This window comes from Adiantum capillus-veneris, chromosome 23 (assembly GCF_014529385.1).
Source record: "Adiantum capillus-veneris isolate H3 chromosome 23, ASM1452938v2, whole genome shotgun sequence".
In the NCBI taxonomy this organism is placed as follows: Eukaryota; Viridiplantae; Streptophyta; class Polypodiopsida; order Polypodiales; family Pteridaceae; genus Adiantum; species Adiantum capillus-veneris.
Window position 1 is genome coordinate 101,930,218 of NC_140953.1, and position 21,985 is coordinate 101,952,202.

A 21,985-nucleotide genomic window follows, 5' to 3' on the forward strand; every position below is an offset into this window, starting at 1 on the left:
CACACAAGCCCGCGCGCGCACGAGCATGCGCACATGCAACTAGCAGCATGCACAGGAGCCAAGGAAGAGGGGGACTGATAACAAACAAGCATTCTCATCAATTGTAGGTCTCAAACAACAGGTGGCCAACCTTGCTTCTTTTTGCTATGGTCTCTAATTTAATTGTAATGGATTGATTTTGCCCCTTATTGGTTGAGCATAGCTCCCAATTTTCAATAATTAGGCAAGCTAGAAACTAATTTAGATTACACACATTGATTTCTCACTAACATGGCAAGACGAAACCACCACGAACATGTACTGTGAGCTTCCTTTCGGATATAAAATTCAGCATTTCACATAGCGGTCCTTCAACAATGAATTTTGAATTGAGGGGGACTTCTGTGTTGAGACTATTTATCAAGGACATCCAAGACTAAAACTACTTCAGCATTTCAGCTACTCTGCCATGTCCAATTTATAGCGAGAAAATTTTAAGCACTATTGAATGGAATATTGCTGCTACCATGTTCTAGTACGTGATGACAAGGTCAAAATGTGGCATCCGCTCGTTTGTCAACGACTTCTTGTTTGAAACTGCTCAAAAAATGCTTTTGAAATTTCATAGAAGTGCTCCTCGTCATGTGTTTTCTTGTCTCTGCAACAAAGGATAAAACCCTCTCTCTCTCTCTCTCTCTCTCTCTCTCTCTCTCTCTCTCTCACACACACACACACACACACACACACTACAAACCAATGAAGAATCTTCTATTGAAATGAGCATCTCAAAGGCACAGTTCGTAAGATCGATATACAAAATATACCGATCACACATGTAATCCCAAACTCCATAAAATATACATTAACCCCAAGGCTATTTCTTGGTTCTCAATCTCTCAAACCTCCCAACATATATATGTTACCTGCAGCGGAAGTGATTGATGGTGATAGAGAGGATGAGTGCTCAACACGTAGACAAGGTTCCTTCTACTTGATGAGAGAGATGTGCAATAGACAAGGTGAGAGAGAAGAGAGAATGATTCTGTGAGATAAGTCCCAAATTCTCCTCCAAAGGCCCCCTTCTCTATTGCTAGAGAGGCTTTTGCTTTAGATTGCACAAATGCTAATAAAATCGAACTAGATGCTGAGATGCCAATGGGATCATGCAGTTGATGATTGGATCTGAGAGGCCGAGGGCTGGAATCTAAAAACGCTAGTAAACTTGACTTGGATCTGCAAAAGCCGATGTGGAGGGTGCTGATGAGGGTGATGAGGATGGGGTGAAATCTGCAGACACTGGCTGATCTGAAGGCTGAGGCTGATCTGATGCAAAACGCTGGTGTGGATCTGCTACTAATGGCTGGGATTACTTACACTAGCGATGCTGAGAGGTTGTGGCTGATGATGCTGATAAAAAACACCAGGGATTCTGAGAAGGAAACACTGGGGATGGTGGTCCTGCTGAGGTACTGGATCGGGTACTAGGTGTTGAATGAATGAAAGGGAGAGCTCCTGGCTCTCCTCTATATTGCAAAGAGACTGGGTCGAGCAGAGCCACAATGCTAGATGATATCCCACAACTTTGCTCATAAATGTCACTTATTAATAAGTTGGGACCTACTGATAAGGAGTGCTTCACATGCTGTTAACTACTTAGGCCAGATACTAATGCTAGAGTCCTGTAATGGGAACACTCCCCAGTGCCTACACCTGGCAGATACTCGTGCACTAAGAGGGTTAGCAACTAATACAATGTGCCTGGACATGAACGTCCTCCGTACAAGCTCACAAAGGTGCCATAACACTTCCTAGGCTGTCCTAAACTCTAGGAGTAGGAGTTACAGCTTGTCCACATGCACATAGGGTTAGATGTGCACGTGGCAATACATTTTTATCAATTCCAAGAGGTGGAAAATCCTCCTCATACTGTGCCATAAGCACAACAATAGGAATCTCATCTTTATCTGTATTCTGAACTACCTGAACTCGCTTTATCCTTTTGTGCTTGATAATGATCTCAGTCGCTACGAGCACAAAGCGAGAGAGAGAGAGAGAGAGAGAGAGAGAGAGAGAGAGAGAGAGAGAGAGAGAGAGAGATGAAATGAAATAAAATGTTATATTAACGTCTTCAAAAGGCCAAAATGACCTGAACTCACTTTATCCTTTTGTGCTTGATAATGAGCTCAGTCGCTTCGAGCACAAAGAGAGAGAGAGAGAGAGAGAGAGAGAGAGAGAGAGAGAGAGAGAGAGAGAGAGAGAGGATTCTCTATGTTTAGTCATATATTTCCACGTCGAGCACATGGACATCAAATCTATTGCTGGTTTGTGGGTCTCTGAAAAGATTTTGAGACAATACCTAGAGCAAGATTGATGCATATAGTGTGTGACTTGGGCGGGCTGAAAGAGATTACATCGAGTATCTTGGCACTGTACAAGATTGTGACAGGTAGTGCGTACTACTAGAGGGACTATCGGAGGTAGTTCACTCCACCATTGGAATCGAGCATATGGACGTCCAGAAGATATTGTTCAATGTTGGCTGGCTAGAGGGGCTACAAAGACAGTTGGAAGAATTATAGAGCTATGCACAAGATAGAGATTTGACTGTCAACCTTACAAGACCAAGGTGATGAAATTTATAATTTAACACCACAACACAGTGACTGAGGGCATTAGCACTAGTGTTCATTTATCATGAGGAAGTGGTGAAGTATGTAGAGTCCTACACGTTTTAACAGGACTGTCTTATGAAAGGCGTGGCAGCTTCCAGACTAGGCTCGGAGCGGATGTGCTCATCGGTACAATTTCAGGAGGCATGCACTACACTATGGATGTTTGGTACATAGGTGACATCCACATAATTGTGCGGGGTACACATTTGGCATCTAGTTTAGACCATCACAGTCAGCAACAGTATACCAAAAGTAATTCAAAGCTGTAGTCTACATAGCAATGCTGGAGAAAAACCTGAGTCTGCCATCCAAAAATATAAAGTTTTACCTATGAATTAGGATTAATGGGTCAAGTATACACAAATTTTCAATTAAAGTTACAAATTTTTCCCTTTTTTTAATTCAAGAAAAGGTTTTCTTTTAGCAGGAAAACTTGTTGCACTTACGTGAATGTATAATATGAACAAATACATAAAATATATAGATGCGGATGTGGAAACAGACCTCTCTGTCATACCTAGAAACTATTACTAGAGGTAACAAACTGACCTGGCGTTTTTCTCTTGATGTTGTCGCAGGTATTCATTTGCCATATCAACATTTGAATTGAACAACTCCTTTGCAATCTTCAAAATTAAAAAAACAAGGGAGTGAGTGAAAGTTTTGCTGTCTGCACTGTATAAACAAGCATATGATTTATATCCTTTAGATATACTTACCTCCTTTTGTGTTTTTTCCCAATTCTTTCTTTCCATATCTAGCTGCAAATCATTCTGTTTGCGGTCTTCCATTTCCTGGCGTAACCGTGCATTGTGATCTTCAATCTGTTGATTCCAAGCTTCACAAATTCTCCTGGTTACGTTAGCTTCTTTCACGACCTCCCCATCTTGGAACTGATATCGTTGCACTGGTAAAAGTCCAACCTACACAAGACTCCCAATCTTCACATCAGTGTGTTTGTAATGAGTTTCAATCACATTACAGAATAATGCAAAACAAAATAGTTGGCAATAATGGGAGAATGCAAACACACTTTTTCACTGAGTTCATATGGTCGATGTTTCCACCGCTCTGTAAACTCCTCATGCTGTTTTGTCCAGCATTGCTCCAGAGTAGATCTGGCTTGAATTCTCTGTTTTCTGTTATTATCAAGCGAGGTTCAAGTCTCTTGTAAGACCTTTCTCAATCCAGTTGATGTTTTGTGGTGGTACCAACATAAGTGTATATGATGCCGTACATAAATAAACACAAGCTTACGCGGTAGTCTAACTGGATGTTCTAAATGCTGCACATTTGCATGCAAGTGCATGTAACATGATGCAAAAACTTCATACTCAGTTGCATTTATCCCAATACACAGGCATAAGCTCGTTTACTAGCCCCAAGAGTCAAGAGAGTTCTTGGACTCTATCTACTGTACATGCCTTCAATCAACTGCAAATGTTGATTCCAATTTTTATCTAGTCAAGACCTTACCTTTCTTGCATCACATAGCTACTTCATTGTTCGTATAAACCAATCCTTGTTTCCAGAACTCTACATCTAGTACAAGGTGGTCCTACCATGCTGCCATCCTCTCTTTGCCTGAGAGTCGTCTTGAGAATGTTCCAACTTGCACTTCATCGAGGGAGCAGTTTCACACAATAAAATTTTCTATGCTTTTATGTTAATTCTACCTGTATCTTCGTCGTAAGTGTGCAGACACACATACGCATGTGCAAAAATACATCTACAGGTGCAATAGATACATCCTCGTATGAAAACAGTTCTATCTCTGAAAAATCTGAACACAAGTCTAAGTTTCACACCTTAATTCCTCATCCTCTTTGTCCCAACATTGCTTTTCCAAAGCTTTTCGACTTTCTGACAACAACAAAATCCAGAGTAAAACTACATGCTTCCTTACCTCAAAACAACTTCCAAAGTACATACAGAATTGCAGGGCAATATATACAGAAGATAAAATAGATCAAGTTCAATCTCTGGATTGGACTCCTCTTATGTCTTCCTACTCCACTGCAGACAAAGGAATGGCCTGGTAGCTTATGAGGAATACTCTGGCAAATGGCTCCTCCATTGATAGTGGGGAGAGAGATAAAGCAAGGGGGTCCTTCAAGAGAGAGGGGTCAAGCATAACTCTACAGGGTAGGGAGGTTTGGCCACCATCGCACAGTAACTTACCCTCACACTAAAAGCCCTTCTGTGAGGCTCGCTGCTCGCTACGCTGTTCTCTCACCATCGCTGCCTTCCCCCCCCCCCCCCCCCCCCCCCCCCCTCTCTCGTGCTGCTCCTTTGCCATTGCTGCGCACGCCCTGCAGCCCCCGCTCACCCCCTGCAGCCTTGCTGCCCTCCCGCTAGCTCCTCGTCGCCCACCAGCACCCCTCAACCCCACCCCACCCCCCCCCCTCTTTCGGCCCCCAACCCACCTCCCCATCCCCTTGCTTGCTCAAGGCAGGGTTGCCGCCTCCGACCTCTCCTTGGTGCCCTCTCTTGCATTCGCTCTTCTCCGACTCGCCGTAGTAGCAGCAAACACAGATGGAGGATTTTGCTCCGCCACAGAGGGACTCAACGAAAGACCCCTCGCCCGACCCCGCGGAATCCACCATCCAACTTGCTCTTTCGCCGACAAAGCAAGCGAGCTTAGAGGCAGAGGTGGTGCACCTTCAGGCCACCTCAGATATCTGCAAGATTATCGGCACCAGACCTAGCACAGGGGAGGTGCGAGATCTCCTCCAGGCCCGCCTTTTAGCAGAGGTGGGCAAGATCATCGACGTACAGTTTCTCGGACGTAGCTACTATCAGATAGAGTTTGAGTCTTCCGAGATGGCGTCCAAGGTCATTGCAATGAGCCCCCTAGCCATCCGAGCAACTAGAGCTCACTTTCGGCAGAGGCACCATGGATTTGATCCGGCTACCAACATTCTCATTGAGGAGGCAGACCTTTCCATCTCAGTTTGCTTCCCAGGCCTGAGGAGAGAGTACCTCCCGCTCCTTTCCAGGATTGGCTTGGAGATTGGGGCTGTCCTAGAGACACCTCATCGCGGCAGCTTCTGTAGCTACCAAGGCAGCTAGCACACCTACAGTACGTGTTCTGGTTTGTGATACCCACACCCTCCCGAAGGTTGTTCTACTACCTCGGGTAAGTGGTGGTTGGTTCACCAGAATGTGGAGTATTCGGGCCTCCCGAACCAATGCTTTATTTGTTGACATATGGGCCATCTAGCAAAGGCATGTCCACAGAGGAGGCGGACCAGACCTTCAGTCAGACCCAGACCCAGACCCAGACCCAGCCTCCTAGGTCTGGCCAGACACAACAGACAGAGACACACGTAGCTCAAGCAAATCCCTCCTCCGAGCCTGGTGCCCAGGCAAAGGAGGGATGGTAGCAAGTCCATGGCCACCACGCCAGTTCAGCCCCCCTGGTGATCGCCCTACACCAGGGCACGGCAAAGGGTTCCCACAGGGAACCGTTTTGACCCCTTACAGCAGGACGAGGCGTTCCACCCTCCACCTCAGTGTCACCGCAGACAGCCCCTCCTCCCCCCATGCCACCCACCGCCACACCCCTGTCTCCATCTCCCCCACCCCCCCCATGCCTCCAGTTGCTGCCCCCTCCCCTCCTATTCCACCCACTATTCCCCTTGCTTCCTCATCCTCTCTTGCTCCTTCCCCACAGCCGGCTCAAGGGGCAGAACCTTCATCGTCTTCTAGGTCTCTTGATAGCGCTTTTTCCACGAGCCGCCTGGCGAGGCCTACGACTTTACACGCTTCCTCAGTGACTCTTCACCAGACTTTGAGGCGGCTTGCTTCAAAGTCCATGTACTGTTTCTTGTAGCTAGAGGGATAGATGCCCTCGACACAGCAGTTGGTTCTATTTTCCTCTATGTGGCAGGGACCAGTCAGAGTGGACTCTCGACTCTGTGATGGATTGGCTTCACGCTTAGGCTCTTGAGTTCTCTCACCACACGGGAGACTTGGGGGTTACAGATTTGGTACAGACTCTGTGTGTCACAAAGTGATGACGTGGCTACCGAGAGCAAAAAACCCTAATTTCTGCCAGAAACCCTAAAACCTGCAAACCCTAATTTTGCCAAAAACCCTAATCTACAAAAACACGAATTTCTGGAAACCCTAACCCTAACTGCTGGCTGAAACCCTAAAACTGGCGGCTGAAATGCCACGTGGCAAGCAGTACGGATTTCCGGAATTTTTTTTTTTAACGAGAAAAAGATCTTTCTATTAGTTAATGAAAACTGCCCATAGGGCTACAACCACCTCTGCGAGAGAGGGCTACAACAAACATGATGGGGAGACTCTCCCAATGAAAAAACAGCATATAGACAATGAGGCTAAATCAAGAGATGGGAGGAGGGAAGAGCCACACAGGTGGACGGTAGTGCCATCTGAGCACACCCTGGACAATGGTGTAGAAAGGCCCAGGGCGCCAGAGTCGAAGGAAAGCCTCGTGGCGCTCCCGCATGTGGTCGGAGCTGCCCTGTAGTCCCTCAAGCTGTCCTCTGAGAGTATGGATCAGCTCTAGCCAAAAGTCACGAACAGTCTCTGCTGGTGGCACAGGGCGAGCCTCAAAGATGCGAAAACAGCGGGCCCGCCAGATGAACCAAAGTGTCAAGCCATTGATGAGCTCCCAACACTCCTCTCTCTCACTGCACCACTCCTGTGGAGTAAGCTCTGTAGCAGGCTGGAGTGTAGGTCGCCCCCCCTGTATCACTATCATCCTGCTGGTGGAAGATAGCTCAAACTGAAGTGCCGGGCCCATGAGAGTGGACCAAGCCGCTGCCCCCAGTGTATTGTCGAGCCGTGGAGAGAGTGGGCATCAGCCGAAGAACTCATAGCCACACCTGCTGGGCCGAGGGACAATCCCAAAGACAGTGACGCTGACTCTCCACCAAATGGTCACAGGCTGCACATGCGGCCGAGAGACCACTATGCACTAGCCAGCTCCCTACTGCTGTAGCTCTCTATACGACCAGCCACTGAAACAAGGTGACATGCCTCGGCTGTCTGGAGTCCCACAGCCTCTCCCAAAAGGCTGCCAAGAACTCGATTGTGAGACCCTCCTCCTGCCAATGACGTGCTGCAGCGGGGCGGGCCTCTCTATGCTGCAAGTATATGACGTCCAAGCCGAACAGTGTACTGAAAGAAAGGGACTCCTGGGTGGTCTGCATAAGAGAAGGGGTCCCTCCATAGCCACTCACCAGGATCCCACTGCACTCGTTCCAGTGGACAACACTCCCAAGCCCATAGCCTCCAGTGTCCAGTCTCAAGAGCTGCTGGGTCAGGGTCTATGACGCAAGTCCTCCCACAGATGCCCACTACTCGGATCCTCTGAAACAGCACTCTGATACCTGCAGGGCCTCTACTGCAACTCGTTGTAGTCGTCCCCTACCCTGAAACTCGAAGAACAGGGCTGGGACAGTCTCTGAGCAGGCCCTGACTGAGATGAGAACCTCCAGTCGTGTGAAGGCTCCCATCCACCGGGGTGCTACTGGCTCGAGAGACATGAGCCACTCAGCTGGAACTGACTCTGAGATGTCCTGACACATGCTCTGCACCCCTCTCATGCCCTGTAGCTGGAACCCTGGCACCTCCTCTGACAAACCTGTGAATTCTAGCCAGTCACCTAGAGAGCGCGTTGGACCTGCTGCCATGGGACCCTAGGAAACATGAGGCCGACTACCAACCAAGTGGCCTCTCTGAGTGCTAACCATGGGGTTTCAGACGAGGGGCTGCCCCTAAGTAGGCGCTCCTCCGTGCACGTCGGCTGTCTCTGCTCCAGGCCACGCCGTAAGAGCTCCCAAGATCGAAGCAAACTCACGACGAAGCGGTCCTCCAGTCTCCTGCTCACACCAGCTCTACGCATCTCTGTAAAGATCCATCTGGTCGAAGGTTGCCAAGGGCCTCCTGACTGAGGCACCCTAGCACGAAGCCTCTGCAGCAAGAACTCCTTCCAGGGCTCCTCACCTGGAAGAAGTCCTCTGACTATGAAGGGCTCTGCTCTGCTATGCTGGATCAATGATCCCAAGCCCTCCCTGAGAACAAGGAAGCGTGATGACCTGCCAAGCCACCTTGGCTCGGGCTATCTGAGTGTCACATCCTGACCAAAGAAAGTTCCTGATCAGCCTCTCTACCTGGCTGATACAAGAACTCGAGAAGATACAGCAGGAAGTGATGTACGACATAGTCGCCAACAACACCTGGTTGGAAACTACTACTCTGCCAACCAGAGAGAGTCGTGATGAGCTCCAATGTAACAACTTTCTCCTGATAGACAGGAGAAGGGGAGCAATCTGCTGCTCGGGAGACGAGTCCAAACCAACCTGACAACCCAAGTACCGAACTGCAGTCCCTGGGGGAATCCACCTGAAACCCTCTCCTGGCATCCAGTCTGGCACAGGAGCACTACCAACCGAGAAAGCCAATGTCTTTCTCCAGTTGATCAGTGCGCCCGATGCACAACAGAAGGTCTCCAAAGCCTGCTCACATCTGTGAAGATTGGCCTCCGAGCCATCTAAGTACAGAGCTGAGTCATCGGCAAACTCAGCGTCCAATAGCTCATCTCCCCGAATAGGGAGTGCTAAGCCCCGTAAACCAACCTGTTGTGACACCAAAAATCTGCTCATCGCCTCCGCATAGAACAGAAAGAGAAAGGGGGCAAGAGGACAGCCCTGTCTGACCGAGCGTGTAAGCATGAAGCGATCACCTCTACCTCCTGCCAAAAGCCCCTGACTGTGAGCCTCTCTGTACAAGGCTGACACCTCTCTGATCCAAGCATCTAAGAAGCCCATCCTACGTAGAGTGCCCTCTAAAAAGTCCCAGTCAACTCTGTCGTATGCCTTCTCAAAATCGAGAAGAAGAATCACGAGGTCCTCACCACGGAGCCGTGCCAAGGCAGAAGCCTCCCAGAAAGTAAAGATGTTGTCAAGGATACTGCGTTCCTTGACAAAACCTGTCTGAGTCCCATGTATAAGGCTCTCTAAAAGTGGCTGAATCCTCAAACTCAGAGCCTTGGCAAGAATTTTGTAGGCTGAGTTGAGGATGGTGATGGGGCGCCACTATCGAATCTCATCCAAGGAGCCACCCTCCTTGGGAATGAGGTAGATCAGGCCCTCACTCGTGCTGTCAGGCATCACTCCTGTGTGCAAAATGTACTGAAAAGCACAACAGAGATCTGGGCCAAGCAGGTCCCAGTACTCCAAGAACAAGCTGGGAGTCAACCCATCCTCACCTGGACAGCTACCATGGGGGAGGGCCCTAAGAGCCGTGTGCAGCTCCTCAAGCTGAAGTGTAATCTCTAGCCTCTGACGCAACCTCAAACGCATCTCCTCAGTCACAAGACATGGCTGCCCAAACCTGCTCCCTGCATGCATCCTGCCGCTCTGACTGGGACTCAGCAGACAGTAACTCACGGCAGAAGTCAGTAGCAACTGCATGCATATCCTTGGGCTCACAAGCAACTGACCCATCGGGCCTCCTCAATTGACTGACCTTGGCATGCGAGTGCCGAGGTCCCACTGTCTCAAAAAGAGCACCAGTCACTCTGTCACCCACCTGAGTCCACTGAGATGACTGTCGGTGGAAAGCAAACTCATGACGCCTCTCCTCTGTGCTAGCAAGCTCCTGTCGAGCCTGCTATAACTGCTCCTCCAACCATGGACTGTCTGGATGCTGCTCCTGCATCCTCTGTAATGAAGCAATGCCCCGTCTGAGACGCTGCTCCGCCTCTCTCGCTGTAGCCCGACGAGCTAGAGACTCCTGAAGTAAAAAATGGCTAATCTGAGCTAGGCCTGAGGCCACTCTGTTTGCAGGAGAATCCTGTCTGTCCATGCCCTCTGTCTAGAGAGCCTCTACCCTCTCTCTGAGTGCTGAGTCCAACAAGACCCTCTCTGGGATGCGAAGCATCGTGCTCCCACTCCTCTGCATATCTACCACTGTGAGGATCACTGGTGCATGGTCCGAGAAGGAGGTCCCTGCCGAGATGCCCACACTGATCCTCCCAAGTCACTGAAGTGGTCACTAGTGTAGAAGCGATCTATCCGCGATAGATTCACTCCTCCCACTCTGCGGTCCGATCTAGAGAAGGCAAGACTGTCTGGGGGCCTCACAAAACCTGAGTGTTGCCATGTATCCGAGACCCTCAAAGTCATACACAACCTCTCCCGAGCTGCCAACTCGACTCCATGCACAGTAGCATGGCTACCACCATGTGGTAAGTACTACCTCCGTAAACCTGGAAAGCAGACCGAGATGGGGATGTCTGCCTCCTCTACTAGAACATCCGAAGCCGGGTCAAAACCATGTCTCCACTGTCGTAAGTGGGCACGTGATGCTCGGATGGCCAGTGGACTCATAGCTATGACCTTGGACGCCATCTCGGAGGTCTCAAACTCGATCTGATAGTAACCCCGTCCGAGAATCCGTACATCCAAGATCTTGCCCACCTCTGCGAGAAGGCGGGCCTGGAGAAGGTCACGCAGCTCTCCTCTGCTAGGTCGGGTGCCGAGAATCTTGCAGATGACCGAAGCCGCCTGCAATCGCTCTACCTCTGCGGCAAGGCTCGCTTGCTCTGTCGACGAGAGAGCAAGTCGAATGGTGAGCTCAGCGGGGTCGGACGAGGGGGCTTCAGGCGAGTCCCTCTGTAGCGAAGCTGGAGCCTCCATCTGTGTCTACTGCTGTGGCGTAAGAAGAGGGCGGCGGGAGGACGCTGCAAATAGGCGCGCAGAGCACTGCCCCAAGGGAGACTCAGTGCTGAAGGAGCCGAATGCAGGGAGCTGTCGGGATGAAAAGAACCGACCGGCCGGCGGATGGTGAGGGGGGGGGGGGAGGCGGAAGCAGGCAACAGGGACGGCAGTGGTGGCGCGAGCGGCAACAACGGGCGGGGGCGGGGACAGCTAGCGCGAGCAGGCAGGGCAGCGAGGGCTGTATCAGACTTGGACCCTCCAAGTCAAGAATCAACCGCGACAGCACCAAATAACCACTTCAAAACAAGTCACAGATCACAATAGATGTACACTGGTCCGACGGAGTCCCGTGCCTAGAGATATTGGCCCCAAAGACAGACACCCCTTTCGGTATTTCTTTTTATATTAATCAGATCAAAGTAAAAGAGAGTAGCTAGGGTTTCACTCTCAGACTCTGCGTCCAGATGCTCTGAGAAGTGAGGCCCTTACCACTAATTTATAGATTACAAGGGATGCCCAAGAGCAGAGCCCCAAAAGCTTGAAAGCAAAAGCAGATTCTCTCTCTCTCTCAATGAGAGTCGGTAAAAAGCAAGTTCTCTTTTTCTCTTTCTTTCTCCCAAATCATAGCAAAAAGCTGAGATCTGCGTCGCTCAAAATTTCCGCACAAAAAACCAAAAAAAAAAAAAAACTAGACCCTGACGATTTTCAAAAATTAGGGTTTGTGGCAGAAATTAGGGTTTGCAGGTTTTTTTAGGATTTCTGGCAAAAATTAGGATTTCTGTTGTCCGCCACGTCATCACTTTGTGACATACCCCCCTCTTGAAAGCATTGTAATCGACCGCGATTACGCCTGCAAAATAGACAAAAGCCATAAACCGTCTTAGCAGACACTGACTGTTAGTACCTACGTACTAGGAACACACATCTAGCACATGTACAAAATCGACAGTCATATCACACGACATCACAAGACATCACATGATATTCAACATTCATTCGGATCTTAGACCATGATTTATCGGCAATGTAGCTAACAATCACATCTAGGTCCAATCGGAACCTCATCGATGTCCGATTGACTAACCCCTATTGCAACCATGTCTATTCAAGATCAAGTAGACCAAAATGCTGCAGTCATTTCGTCTATCAGTTCCTGCACTCAAAAGAAGTGAAGAAACAAATCAATATCATTATCAGGAATTCCATTTCATAAAGTCATCCAGCAGAATACCGTCAGCTCTCAGTATCCCTGAAGCTCAAAGAGACATCAGTGACTTCAGTATCAAAATCAAGGCATCTGTTGACAAAGGAGCGGAGTAACTCCCCTCTTGTGCATCCCACTGCACCAGATCTTCGGCCAAGCTGAATTCTGGGTTCCGTTTGGAGTAGACTATGTTAAACCAAAACATCGAGGTAAAGTTTCACAATCCGAGGAGTATCTGTCACAAACGGGAGCGCATAACAATATAAAATATACTCGGATAAATAGAATTTATCACTTAATACAGAAGCCAAAGGATATAGAGAGAAATAAATAGAGAGAGAGAGAGAGTGACAAGATCGACACAGTACTGGGGACCAAAAGATGGGTTGGTTCCCCCCCTTAAAGAGAATCCTTTATTAGGGAGAATCTTTTTACAAGCACAAGAACTGGAGAAAACCCCTCCGTTCTAATTCTCTGACTCGATGGTCGTTCCTTCCCGTAAGGGAAATCCGAGAGACGGGCTCTCAATCCTTTTTCCGTCTGTACTCGGAGTCGAGACTCCACAGACAATTTTCGAATTCCAAGAATGGAATTCCCAAGCGTAGGCCGAAGCCTTTTCGCTTCTCCTTCGCGATGAAGTACCTACAAACACACGCAAACGCACGACAACAATTCGTATAGCGAATCCACAATAGATACCTGTCGCTCTTGCGCGGGAAAAGCGACTTCCGTGCTTCGTAGTCTCGCGATCTCTCAAGTCTTTTGGCAGCAGAGTCTTCTCTTGCTGACGTTGGTAACCTCCTTTCAGTGAGGGCATCTGGTGCTTTTATAGCTCCTTCACCACGGCACGAATAGCTGCCCACGTAGAGATCGCGACCGTTTTTTTTTTTTTTTCCTGTTCTACCTGAAATAGGGAGAGAGAATTCGCTGGCTAGTTTTGTTGCTTTATTTTCTAAGTGGCTGCCCACTTATTAAGTGGGCGGCCGACATATTTTAAAGTTGGTCTGAACCTGCCCAAAAACTCAATAAAACCTTATAAGTTAAAAACAATGCCTTTCACAACACTTCCCAGGCGTCCTTGGATGCAACCACATGCACAAATGCAATGCATACATAGATTCCTCGTGGAAAAGCGTTTGCTCTTCTCGAAAAACTCGTTAAAATATTCCGCTTTTTAAGAAAAGCTTCTCAGAACCCATCTTTATTCTTGTGCTTGCGTCTTTACGCGTATTCCTCTTTTCCAATTCGGATTTCCTCTCGACTATGGATATCCCCTTTCCGATGCACCCATCACCCACCTTGTGACGCATCAAGAATACCCATCACTAGTCCTTTCCTACCGAACTTACGGTACAATCCCCTTCACGATGCTCTATGTCACCCATCCTATGACGCATCAGAGATGTCCGTTCCCGGATGGTCGGATACTTCTTTACTGATGCTCCCTGTCACCCACATCCGTTGTGACGCATCAGAAGTACCCGTTCCTAGTGGCCTTACAGATATTCCTTTTCACATTGCTCCTGTCATTATTTTGAATGACGCACTAGGGATACTCTATATTCGGATGTCTCCAGTGAGAAAAACCCTCACTTAAAATTCCAATAATTCATTTTATGTCAGATAAAGCCAATTTAGCAACAGTATCTGCTAGGTCCTCCTCCTCCATCCACTTCGCATCAAATGCAGGAAAGTTCTTGAACTTAACCAAGAACCGCCTTCGGACTTTACCTTTCTTCGTATCCGTATGTGCCAAAATCTGTTCAGGAACAAGGGTGTCCTCGTTTTCTTCCACTGCGGGTTGCTCATCAAGCTCCCCATCATCAGGCACATCACCCTTAACAGGTTTCAAGAGACTCACATGCAATGCATTGTGAATCTTCCAAATATCTGGCAGTTTCAATCGGAAGGAGACATCATTTATCTTTTCAGTAATCTGGAAAGGTCCGTAGTATCGCATACTACGAGCTTTGGAAAAAGCCTCTCCTTTCCCTTTTTCTTTCGTAGGCGTGCCTTCTGAAAACGTAAGAGCAATCATCCTCCTTCCGTTTCAAGTCGCGACGATGGCGATCCGCTGCCTTTTTCTTTCGTTCTTGAGACTTCTGTAAAGTCTCGCGAACCTTGGCAAAAGCTGTATCCAAATCTCGCGAATATTCATCCGCTTCAAATATCTAATCTTTCGTGCTCAAGAAGGATGGAACCTTCGCAGCACTTTCAACAATCTCACATGGCGTCTTCCCCGTCGAAGAGTGTATCGTGTTATTGTAGGCAAAGTCCACCAAAGGTAAGTTCTTTTTCCATTGAGTCTTCTGATCCGAGATACAAGACTTCAATAAATCTAAAATCACTGAATTGGCAATCTCAAATTGCCTGTCAGTCTGCAAGTGGAACGATGACGAGAACTGCAACTGCGTGCCAATGTTCTCCCAAATTGCCTTCCAAAACAAACTCATAAATCTGGGGTCTCTGTCGGAGACAATCGTCTCACACGTGCCATGTAATCGGAAAATCATCGTGATCTTTCTGTGTTCTCGGGAGATCAAAAATGAAATCCATTGCAATACTTTTTCAGGGATCGATTGGTATGGGTAAAAGCTGTAACAATCCTTGTGCCTTATGCCTGTCAAACTTGACCTTCTTGCATACCAAGCAACTGCGCAGAAACTCTTTCACATCCTTTTTGAGTCTCGGCCAAAAGAAGTATCTCTCTACCCCCTTCATGGTGGTAGCAATGCCGCGATGACCCGTAAAAGGTAGACAGTGGCAATCAGTCATAACCTTTGCTCTCAACGGTAGTGTAACGCACAACATAGTCTTTTTTCATCAAGTAGCCTTCCCGAAGGGAGTATCCAGCTACTGTCTCCCCATCCCGTATCCGTGTGAAAATATCTGCAAAATCTGTGTCTGTGGCATACTGATCGACCATATCCTCGAAGCTCCAATGATGTATCGTGGAAATAGCCAGAACCGACGGCTTCCAAGACAAAGCATCTGCCACCACATTCTTTTATCCCTGCACGTGGACATTCTGGAAGTGAAACTGTGACAAGATGTTCGCCCACCGCATCTGCTTTTCCGAAAGCTGCTTCTGTGACAAGAAGTAGCGTAAACTATGATGGTCTGTAAAGACAGTAAAATCCGCTCTGAGTAGGTAATGTCGCCATTGAGTAAGAGCATGGATAACCGCCAAAATCTCTTTCTCATATGTCTGTGCTGTCATCTCTGGCCTAGAGAACAATCGGCTCTCATAAGCTATGACATGGCCTTCTTGCATCAAGACCGCACCCAGACTACGACCACAAGCATCACAATATACTTCAAATGACTTCTGCAAGTCCGACAAAGTCAAAACAGGTCCTGTAGTCAATTTCTCTTTCAAGGTCTGAAAGGCAATCACCTCTGTGGATCCCCACGAGAAAGGTACTCCTTTCTGTGTCAAGATATGCAAAGGGGAAGCAACCTCTGCAAACTTTCGTATGAACCGCCTATAGTACGAACACGGTCCCAAGAAGCTTCTAACTTCATGGACATTCCTCAAATCGGGCCAACCACGGATAATCTCTATCTTGGCTGCATCCATTTGCACTCCTGCTGATGAGACAATGTGTCCCAAAAAGTGTATCTTTGGTAGGAAAAAATCACTTTTCTTTGCATTAATCACTAATTTGTGATCTCGTAATGCCTGAAAGACCTGAAGCAGATGATCTCTGTGTTCTGCCTCATTCTTGGAGAAAACAATGATGTCGTCAAAGAAAGTGCCACCAAATAGCCTGTACTCTCGAAAAATCTTGTCCATCATCCGGTTAAATGTCGCAGGAGCATTGGTTAAGCCAAAAGGCATCACCAAAAACTCAAATAACCCAAAAGTCATCCGAAAAGCTGTCTTGTAGACATCTCCTGGCGCCATCCTGATCTGATGATATCCACTCTTCAAGTCAATCCTGCTAAAGCACGAGGATCCCTGTAACCTGTCGAGTATATCATCGATCCTAGGAACCGGAAATCTGTTCTTAATGGTGATTTCGTTGAGAGTGCTATAATCGATGCACATTCTCCAAGATCCGTCTTTCTTCAAAACCAACAACACTGGAGAGCAATACAGTGAAGTACTAGGCTGGACAAGACCCTTTTCCAAGAGGTCTTTCACTGGGTTCATAATCTTTTCATTCTGTACTCGGCTCACACGGTAAGGTGGCCGATTCGGTGGCGCGCTTCCACGTATCAGATCAATGGTTTGATCTTCAGGCCCTCTGAAAAGCAATCGGCATGAGTGTGGAGAAAAATCTTGGCGTTCTTTTGATCATGTCAAAACATATTCAACCTTTATCCATCGTTCAGTTCTCTCCCAAAAGAATGAGTAGGAAACTGAAGTTCATCAAGCTAAGCCCTTCATTTATCAAAGTCGCTTTCTCGGCCCGGTAGTCAACCACGGCGTAGTTCTTGTGGTACCAAGGGATCTGAGTAGAACGTCACTCGCGTGCCCTGAACACCCCTGTCATTGCAAACAAAGTTTGTCAATGCTTGGTGTAATCGCAACATCCCATCCGGGTGCCAATCGAACTACCTCCGCCTGTGGCATCAGTCTGTCGGGCGTAATTCCAAATCGAGCCGCCAAGGCCCAATTCCAAGTGAAAAGAAGTTGGCCTTGGCTCCTTCAAAAGAGCTTCCTAATCCTTCACTTTGCCCCAAAAGCGGCAAAGTTTGTACTTTCATTCATTAGATTCGGAGCAGGTCCCACGCCATGTGGTACCAGTTATGCTTTTCTATCTGCCTTTTCTGCCACGTTCCTCAGCTACTCTCGAACTCTCAAGCTTGTCGTCGTCTTTATCATTCTAATCTTTCTGTGCCTTTTTAGGGCACTTCGCGGAGATATGTACATGTTCCCCGCATCCAAAGCGCTTCCCCTCTCTGATGAAGCGAGCTCTCTCCTCAGGAGTAAGCTTGGGTGTGCATCCTTTTTCTCTGGGTTGCTCTTTTTCTTTCTACTTTCATTCCCAGAAGTTTGTTCGGCTCGTTGTGTCATGGCCTCATCTGTGGGGTAGGTCAGACTGCCAGAGTGAATGGCAAAGCCCCGCTTCGCATGACTCATCAACTCCTGAATAGAAGCTGACTTCTGTTCCAAGCAGTGATCTCGGATCTCTGTAGGTAGACCCAAGGTAAACCGCTCAATCTGTTCTCTCAACGAGATCTTCTTGAATGAAGAGGCAGGTAGAAAAGAGCTCCAGAATCTTTCACAATAAGCATTGATTGTATCTTTCTTGGTCATCCGAAGATGGTTCCAAGCAGCTCGTACATCTCGTTCATATTCTTGCGTCAACCAAGAAGAAATAAAAAGCTTCTTAAATTTCAGCCATTTAACTGGCGCAGTCTTGTTTAAAAGAAGCGTGGACCACCAAGTACGAGCATTCCCCTTAAAATAAGAGGCAGCTCTCCGAATCTTTGAGTGCTCTGAATAGCGTCCTCCCGCGAAAGCGATGTCAAATTGTTGTATAAAAGACAAAGCCTTCAAAGCATCTGAGTATCCTGAAAAAGTATCAAACTTGATCGAGTGGCCACCTTCCTTAAACTCTCGGACTTTCTTGCTTTTATCTTCGAGAAAGTCCTACTGGTTGGCTTTGTAAAAGTTCTTCTTGTTCGCATAAAAGTTTCCGTCATCGGAATCTGAGCTGTCTGTAGACGAGTCCTCAGTAGAACTGTCAATCTCTGGGCGAGATTTAGGCTTCTTTGCCTTTTTCTTGCCCTTTCCGAAGCTTTGTTGCTTGCTTCGATTTTTGCTTTTTCTGTCTTCTTCGCTCGAGTCTGAAGAGCTAGAAGAACTGTCAGAAGAAGAAGAAAAACTGGGTAAGCCTTCAAACTTGACACGCTTCTTCTGTTTCTTTGCCTTGTTGAATGTCGACCGACGACCCAAATATCCCGGGAAGTCGATGCCTTTCTTCTGCTTTTTGCCGTGCTTTTTGTCTTTCTTTTGCACGTCGAAAAGCAGAGCAATCCGTGCATCAACCATGTTCTCCAGTTCCTTCTCCGTATATTTCTTGGAGGCAGAAGGTTTCTTGAGAGCGGGTTTCGGGAGTGGTGTTGTGGTTCTCTGCCACTCCGTCTATACCTCTTCCAAAGAGGTCTGGCTCATATATTGTGCCATCTTTGGGTCCTTGGCAAAATTGAGCATCATCTTTGTTGCATCGCCAATCAATTGACAACGCTCCATCTCTTGCTACTCCGCCCGAGTAGGCGGGCCATACTCCGTGCCGGAATCTTCGTTGTGATCCCTGCCCGCATCTCCAGATGCAGAGGGAGTCGACTGATCATTGCCTGAAGCCATAGGTGCCGCGGAAAAAAAATTGGGGATCGGATTTCCCGTAGAAGAGAAATCGGCCGTGCTCTGATACCACTATAGCAGACTTGGACACTCCAAGTCAAGAATCAACCGCGACAGCACCAAATAACCACTTCAAAACAAGTCACAGATCACAATAGATGTACATTGGCCCGGCGGAATTCCGTGCCTAGAGATATTGGCCCCAAAGACTGGCGCCCCTTTCGGTATTTCTTTTTATATTAATCAGATCAAAATACAAGAGAGTGGCTAGGGTTTCACTCTCAGACTCTGCATCCAGATGCTCTGAGAAGTGAGGCCCTCACCACTAATTTAAAGATTACAAGGGATGCCCAAAAGCAAAGCCCCAAAAGCTTGAAAGCAAAAGCAGATTCTCTCTCTCTCTCTCTCAATGAGAGTCAGTAAAAAGCAAGTTCTCTTTTTCTCTCTTTCTCCCAAATCATAGCAAAAAGCTAAGATTTGCGTCGCTCAAAATTTCCACCAAAAAGAAAAAAAAAATCTAGACCTCCGCGATTTCCGAAAATTAGGGTTTGTGGCAGAAATTAGGGTTTGCAAGTTTTTTTACGGTTTCTTGCAAAAATTAGGGTTTTTGTTGTCCACCACATCATCACTTTGTGACAAGGGCAGTGGGTAACGTTGGGGGGGGGGGGGGGGGGGGGGGGGGGATGGCGCAGCGAGGGGGAACAGCAACAGCGAGCGTGAGGTGGTACGGATTTTCGGATTTTACGGGCTGAAAAAAAGTAACTTGGGTGACGCAATCTAGTTGCTTTTCTCTACGCAAGTTGTGTGAGGAGAGAGAGAGAGAGAGAGAGAGAGAGAGAGAGAGAGATTATCTGCTTTATTTTATGAAAGCTCTCTTGTGTGAGAGAGAGAGAGTTTGCTTTTGGAACTGAAGCTTTTGGGGCTCTGCTTTTGGGCATCCCTTGTAATCTTTAAATAAGTGGTTTAGGGCTGACTCTGCAGAGCATCTGGGCACAGAGTCTGAGAGTGAAACCCTAACCGCTCTCTTGTACTTTGACATTGATTTAATACATAAAGAAATACCGAAAGGGGCGTCAGTCTTTGGGGCCAATATCTCTAGGCACAGAACTTTGCCGGGCCAGTGCAAATCTATTGTGATCTGTGAATTGTTTTGAAGTGGTTATTTGGTGCTATCGTGATTGATTCTTGACTTGGAGTGTCCAAGTCTGTTACAGTGGTACAAGAGAACAGCCGATTTCTCTTCTACGGGAAATCTAATCCCCAATTTTTTTTCCCGCGGCACCTATGGCTTCACGCAAGGATCAGTCGACTCCCTCTGCATCTGGAGATGCGGGCACGGATCACAACGAAGATTTCGGCAGAGTATGGCCCGCCTCGGCCTACTCAGGCGGAGCAAAAAGAGATGAAGCGTCGTCAATTGATCGGCGATGCAACAAAGATGATGCTCAGTTTTGCGAAGGATCTGAAATTGGCAAAATATATGAGCGAGACTTCTTTTCAGGAAGTGCATGCGCAGTGGTAGAAAACCACTACACCACCCCCGAAACCCGCTCTCAAGAAACCTTCTAATCACAAACAGTATTCAAAGAAGGAACTAGAAGAGGTGGTTGGTGCACGGATTGCTCAGCTTTTTGACACGCAAAAGAAAGCTAAAAAGCACGGCAAAAAGCAGAAGAAAGACACTGACTTCCGGGGTTATTTGGGTCGTCAATCGACATTTGACAAAGCAAAGAAACAGAAGAAGCGTGTTCACTTTGAAGGAGTACCTAGCTCTTCTTCTTCTTCTTCTTCTTCTTCTTCTTCTTCTTCTAACAGTCCTTCAAGCTCTTCAGATTCGAGCGAAGAAGACAAAAAAGGCAAAAAGCGAAGCAAGAAACAACGCTTTAGAAAGGGCAAGAAAAAGGCAAAGAAGCCTAAATCTCGCCCAGTGACTGACAGTTCTACTGAGGACTCATCTACAGACAGTTCAGACTCCGATGACGGAAACTTTTATGCGAACAAGAAGAATTTTTATAAAGCCAACCAGTATGACTTTCTGGAAGATAAAAGCAAGAAAGTCCGAGAGTTTAAGGAAGGTGGACACTCGATCAAATTTGATACTTTTTCAGGATACTCAGATTCTTGTAAGGCTTTGTCTTTTATACAGCAGTTTGACATCGCTTTCGCGGGAGGACGCTACTCAGAGCACTCCAAGATTCGGAGAGCTGCCTCTTACTTTAAGGGGAATGCTCGCACTTGGTGGTCCACGCTTCTTTTAAACAAAACTGCGCCAGTTAAATGGCTGAAATTTAAGAAGCTTTTAATTTCTTCTTGGTTGACGCAAGAGTATGAACGCAATATACGAGCTGCTTGGAACCATCTTCGGATGAACAAGAAAGATACAATAAATGCTTACTGTGAGAAATTCTGGAGCTCTTTTCTACCCGCCTCTTCATTCAAGAAGATCTCGTTCAGAGAACAGATTAAGCGGTTTACCTTGGGTCTACCTTCAGAGATCCGAGATCACTGCTTGGAACAAAAGTCAGCTTCTATTCAGGAGTTGATGAGTCATGCAAAGCGGGGCTTTGCCATTCACTCTGGTAGTCTAACCTACCCCACAGATGAGGCCATGACACAACGAGCCGAACAGACTTCTGGGAATGAAAGTAGAAAGAAAAAGAGCAACTCGGAGAAGAAAGATGCACGACCCAAGCTTACTCCTCAAGAGCGAGCTCGCTTCATCAAGGAGGGGAAGTGCTTTTGGATACGGGGAACATGGACATATCTCCCCAAAGTGCCCTAAAAAGGCACAGAAAGAACAGAATGATAAGGACGACGACAAGCCTGAGAGTTCAAGAGCACGTGGCAGAAAAGGCAAGATGAAAACAGGACTAGTTCCAAATTGTATGGGTACCGATCCCAACACCATGGACGATAGTACAGAACTTTGCCAAGCTTGGGGCAAAGTGAAAGATCAAGAGGTCCTGATCTTCTTTGATGGAGGAGCCAAGGCCAACTTCATTTCACGGGAATTGGCCGCGCGGCTCGAGATCACTCCCGATCGGATGGGACCACTTGCGGAGGCAGTTCTAGCGGCACCCGGCAAGGACGTAGCCATTACACCTGTCATTGGCAA

General features: G+C 47.5%; 1 protein-coding gene across 1 annotated transcript in view; it reads right to left on the reverse strand.

Annotated features, from left to right (window-relative positions):
• Nucleotides 1–226: 226 nt before the first annotated feature.
• LOC147428257 (uncharacterized) overlaps nt 227–21,985 on the reverse strand; it is a 51,358-nt gene continuing 29,599 nt past the window's right edge. The window contains exons 4-8 of the mRNA XM_086497303.1: nt 4,460–4,514; nt 3,685–3,790; nt 3,371–3,574; nt 3,201–3,277; nt 227–637 (exon numbers count right to left, since the gene is read on the reverse strand). Of these exons, the coding sequence (XP_086353429.1) occupies nt 556–637; nt 3,201–3,277; nt 3,371–3,574; nt 3,685–3,790; nt 4,460–4,514 (524 nt within the window). The 3' untranslated portion in view covers nt 227–555. The remainder of the gene's footprint in view (nt 638–3,200; nt 3,278–3,370; nt 3,575–3,684; nt 3,791–4,459; nt 4,515–21,985) is intronic.